Raw genomic sequence first — 4,924 nt, 5'->3', positions numbered from 1 at the left:
CATTAATTTAATCAGGTTAAATAATCATGGGTAGTCCCTTGGAGATTTCTCAATTATAAAAGAATTAAAAAAATCCATATATGAATTTTGGACATTTTTACTCTTGATTCAAAATTCACAAATAAACATGTAATGTAATTGAGTTCTGAAATAAAGCTACGAAAATAAATCCAAAAAAGGTTCCTTTTTTTTTTTTTGCTAATTAATTCTTTTATAAAATCTATTCAGATAGCTCAGTTTTTGATTCTGTCATGTAATTTCCTTCCCCAGGCCCCACCCCCCCCCCCCCCCCCATTTGAAAGAAATAAAAAAGAAAGTCTATATCCACAAAAGCTACGACATAATAAGATCCATAAAAGTAGGTAGTTGAGGTAAATGAATTTAGTCGGCATTTGATAGCTAAAAATGGGGTCCAAATTGAACCGTCTATATACCCACATGATTTAATTATATGAAAGCATTTCATAATGACCAAAAGTCAAGGACAAACGGATTAGCTTTAAGCAATTCACACACCTCTTTGAAAACGATATATGTAGCTATGCTTCTGTCTACACATTTTTGTATCATTACTCACCAAAAAGGTCCAAAATAAATCATAAAAATGCACAACTAGTTCTATTTCTGTACAAAAAGTGTACAAAAAAATATCTCAAAATTTCCATTTCTATGTTTGTCCTTGCATTTATTTCGTATTTTCAGACTCTTTTAAAAGGAATTCATCACTTTTGTGTGGTCCAGTTGATGAGCTTTGCATACTTGAGGACCCAGTGGTGGTGGCATAAGATGATGATTCATCAAGCTTATAGAGTGCATTTGAGACTAAACTTCTTATGCTGGATTTGATAGAACCGCCAGCTAATAAGCTCGAATTTAAGAAAGGTGGTTGGCGTGGTTCTGGAATTTGATAACCCTCACACGTTAGCATTTGGACAACTTCACTCATTGATGGTCTTAAAGCGACAGAAGCTTGAGTGCATAACAACCCAACTTTTAGGACCTTTGATGCCTCTTCTGGCGGAAAATCGCCTTTCAACAGAGGATCTATTGCTTCAATTACCTGATTTGTTGTGTATAGCTTCCACACCTGAAACCAAAATGACAATATATTGAGTTCAACAGGACTCATTATAACAGTAAAGTCGCAAAATTATTCCTTGTCATACTAATTAAAGTGATTGAACTTTGCTCGCCATAACAGTGAAGTTACAAAACAATTTTTTATAATTAAACTTTACCCAAGTACAATGCCAATGAAGTCACTGAACTCTACCCACTATAACAGTTACCCTTTGACGTTATAGCGAGTAAGTTTAGTAACTTGATTGTTATAGTGGGTAAAATTCAGTTACTTAAATATGATAAAAATAGGTTTTGTGACTTTACTACTAAAGGTCAATGATATTCATAATGATCATGCTAAAGAGAAATCTACAGCATTCTTACTGTTTGTAGTAGGGAGCCAGAGTCCTCTGCAAAGGCAATACTTTTTCTGCCACAAACAATTTCAAGAACAAGCACCCCATAGCTATAGACATCAGCCTTCTCTGTAAGCTGTCCTTTTACGAGGTATTCAGGAGCCATATATCCTCTGTACAGCGAAAATCACTGATTAAGTTTAAAACGGACCAATGTTTGTGAATTGTAATGATAAGTATTTGTGAATTGTGACATACAATGTTCCAGCAATTCCAGTGCTAAGATGAGTTTTGTCAGCTCCAAAACACCGAGCAAGCCCAAAATCAGCAATTTTTGCTTCAAGATTTTCATCGAGAAGTACATTGGAGCTCTTGATGTCCCTGTGGATGATTCTGATCGCTGAACCTCCATGGAGGAAATCAATGCCTTCTGCTGCTCCAACTATAATACGGAAACGTTCTTCCCAACTTAGAATCTTTACCTTGTCCTTATCTACAACAAAAATTCAACAACTCAAATCACAAGTCTGCAACTGTCACAACTTAGAAATGTATAGGTAAGAACAATGCTATGTCAAAGTCCAGGTTCAACTGTCAAGGTATTTTCCGTTCTGCCCCAACCTTTGGGGCCTCACGGTATTGTCACTTTGGGTTTTACCCCAAAAGACGTCTTGACAGTTGGATTCCTTAAGAAAGAAAGATAATTACCAAAGAGGTATTGGTCTAGACTCTTATTGGTCACAAACTCGTATACGAGCAGGCTCTCGGGGCCTTCAATGCTGCAGCCCAACAACTTGACAAGATTTTTGTGTTCAATACCATGGATGAGATTAACCTCATTGAAGAAGTCATCAACCCATTGTCTTGTATTGAAAAAAAGTCTCTTAACTGCAATAACATTCCCATTAGTCAGAGTCCCTTTGTATACAGAACCATTTCCTCCTTGGCCTACTTTTGTTGAAGGATCAAAGTAGTTTGTTGCCTTCTCAAGATTTTCATATTTATAATTCAAGCTCGACTTGTTGTATGAATTCGATATTTTGCCAAGATTAATGCGTGCTGCAACATTGCAAACAAAAAAATTACAATACGTCTTAAGGTTACGTAGTAGTAATATATAGTCATTGAACGTTAGTAATTGTAACAGTAAATTCACAAAACTATTTTATTTTGTTCTACCTCGTTTTCGCTTTAATGATCTTTTACGAGCTGTGTAAGCAGCAGAGAGAGCCAGCATGGTGAAAGCTGTCGCTCCAAGAACGATAGCTACTATCACCCCTTTGCTTACCCCTGAAAATGCAGAAGATAAATTCAATTAATTTTGTATTCTTTTATAAATTTTGTGTTTGTTTTATCAAAAAAAATATTCTTTTTACATAAAAGATCAGAAAATAAGATAGTATTTATAAAATATAAAAAAAAGTCATTTTCTTTCCATTCATATTTGAAAATGACCACAGGGACCATTTCCTTGAATTTGACAACTGAAAATCTCAATTTTATAATAGAAAAGTTTTAATTGTAGGTCACGAAACTTTATAAAAAATAATGAGATTTTAACGTTAAATCGTTTTTAATGTTTGCCGTCAAAATAAAAGCAAAGCACCGCCCCCTCCGCCACTCCACCCCGCCCCCAAAGAAAAAACATTGGGAAAATTTGACCAGGGATGGAAGCAGCCACATTTATTTTTGTCATGGAAATACATTGGATGTGTGAAAATTACCAAAAAAAAAATAATTGAAAAGGTTAAACTCTATATTCCTATTTTTTTTTAAACACAATATATTCAATTTTAGAAACAACTTTAAAAATTAAATTCCTTAACTTTAAATTCAAAATACACTTCTGAATTTGATCAGCTAAAAAAGAAAAGAAACTTTAAAAATAAGAACAGGTTACTGTATCTTGATTTTTCTAAATGGATATATAGTTTAGAACTTCTTTTAGACCAAAAAATATACTTAATATGGAACGGAGAAAATACATGAATCGGAGAACAAACATATGGCAAGAAATCCTGATTTATCAGATCAAAATGGTTTTAGAAGTAAAACTCAATTGATTAAACGAGGAAGAAAAAAAACAGATATAATTCAGTTAGAGCATTCAAGTAATTTTTCAAAAAATTTGTTGATTAAACGAGAAATAGAATCTGTATTGAAAAATGAAAGAAGAAATACTTACCGCCACTACTACCCCCAGATGAATCATTGAGAAAATTTTGTGTAGAGTATCTCAAATAACAGCCAGCAATCAAAGCTCTAGCATCTCTGTTCGGAAAACACCCTTTGATATCTCTACTTGCTTTGTCTAGACATTTTTTACAACCATTTTTACTCACAGTTTTCCAACACTGCGCCAATCCATAAACTCCGTTCAAATTCGCCGCTGCGTAACCGCCGTTCGCCACCGCTGTCCTCGTCAATTCTCCGATCAAATTTCCAGCTGATGCGTTTAACGTAGTCATTTCCTGTCCAGTAGCAACTCCAATTGAGCTGCTACAGTTCACTTTATCTTCAACTGAATCAGTAGTTTCGTTGAAGAAATCGTAGTGATCGTATCGGAGAAAACATCCGTCGAGATATATTCGACCGGATTTACCAGGAAGACAACGAGGAAGTCGAGTTCGACTAGCAGCGTAGCATAGAAGACAATCCTGATGTGATAGATCCTGATAACAATTCGCTAATGCATAAATTGAAATATTTGTTGATTTTATACCATGATTTCCCCAATCGTGATCCGTCACGCGTTGTGAAACAACTTCCATTAATTTAACAAATTGGGGAATGATGATTGCCGCTGTTGTCCTGTTCGTGCCGCATACTAATCCAGCTTCTGAAATTCGAGGATCCGCTTCACAAATCAAAGCAAAATTCACCAACAAAGCTACAATCCATTTTAGAAGTGGAAAATTTGAGCTGGAGTAATTCATCTCTAATTTCTGAAACGATATGAGCAAGCTGCTACTCAATACGAACAAAAGTTCACTGAAATGACGAATGGAGAAGCCGAATGAATCCTCCTTCTGCTTCCCCTTCGTCTTGCTCTGTGAGATTATTTTCTAGTTAATTTGTTTTTGATTAATTAACAAGAAAACAGAAATATGGTAGTTAGAAACTGGAACAAGAGGAGAAAATATTTTTTCTTGAATGATGTTGTCCAAAAATGATTCGGACTTTACAGCCAACCATTGTCAGCTACGTTCCTCTTTTATGTGTCCCCATTTGACCTCTTTCTACCATTACTACTATTAAAAGTCTTTATCTACTTTGTGCCTACTCTAACTATTATATTTTCATTCTGTGTTAAGTCTCTACTATATGTATTGTTTAATCTTTATCTACTTACCAATATATCTAATACTACTTGTTTACTTTATATGATTCATTTTATTTTTTAGATCGTTATATTTTTGTATTTAGTAATAATTTAATTTTAAAATATTTATTTAATTTTTAATGAAATAATTTATAGTTATAAATATTTATGATTTATTTTAGAA

General features: G+C 34.1%; 1 protein-coding gene across 1 annotated transcript; it reads right to left on the bottom strand.

Moving 5' to 3' along the window:
* Nucleotides 1-442: 442 nt before the first annotated feature.
* Nucleotides 443-4,647, bottom strand: LOC129873782 (cysteine-rich receptor-like protein kinase 42). The gene is made up of 6 exons (XM_055948957.1): nucleotides 3,604-4,647; nucleotides 2,598-2,708; nucleotides 2,127-2,477; nucleotides 1,677-1,911; nucleotides 1,447-1,591; nucleotides 443-1,087 (listed from the first exon to the last, which is right to left on the bottom strand). The coding sequence occupies exons 1-6, from the start codon at nucleotides 4,352-4,354 to the stop codon at nucleotides 686-688; spliced, it is 1,995 nt and encodes a 664-aa protein (XP_055804932.1). The 5' UTR covers nucleotides 4,355-4,647; the 3' UTR covers nucleotides 443-685.
* Between the last annotated feature and the right edge of the window lie 277 nt (nucleotides 4,648-4,924).

Source organism: Solanum dulcamara, chromosome 11, assembly GCF_947179165.1.
Source record: "Solanum dulcamara chromosome 11, daSolDulc1.2, whole genome shotgun sequence".
Classification (NCBI taxonomy): Eukaryota; Viridiplantae; Streptophyta; class Magnoliopsida; order Solanales; family Solanaceae; genus Solanum; species Solanum dulcamara.
This window is presented reverse-complemented; position numbering and strand designations above follow the sequence as displayed.

Coding starts and splice junctions, on each gene's coding strand:
- LOC129873782 (XM_055948957.1), bottom strand. CDS start 4,354: ATGAATTACTCCAGCTCAAATTTTCCACTTCTAAAATGGATTGTAGCT. Junction 1,912..2,126: donor TCTAGACCAATACCTCTTTG/GTAATTATCTTT, acceptor TTTTTGTTGTAG/ATAAGGACAAGGTAAAGATT. Junction 1,088..1,446: donor CTGGCTCCCTACTACAAACA/GTAAGAATGCTG, acceptor TTTTGGTTTCAG/GTGTGGAAGCTATACACAAC.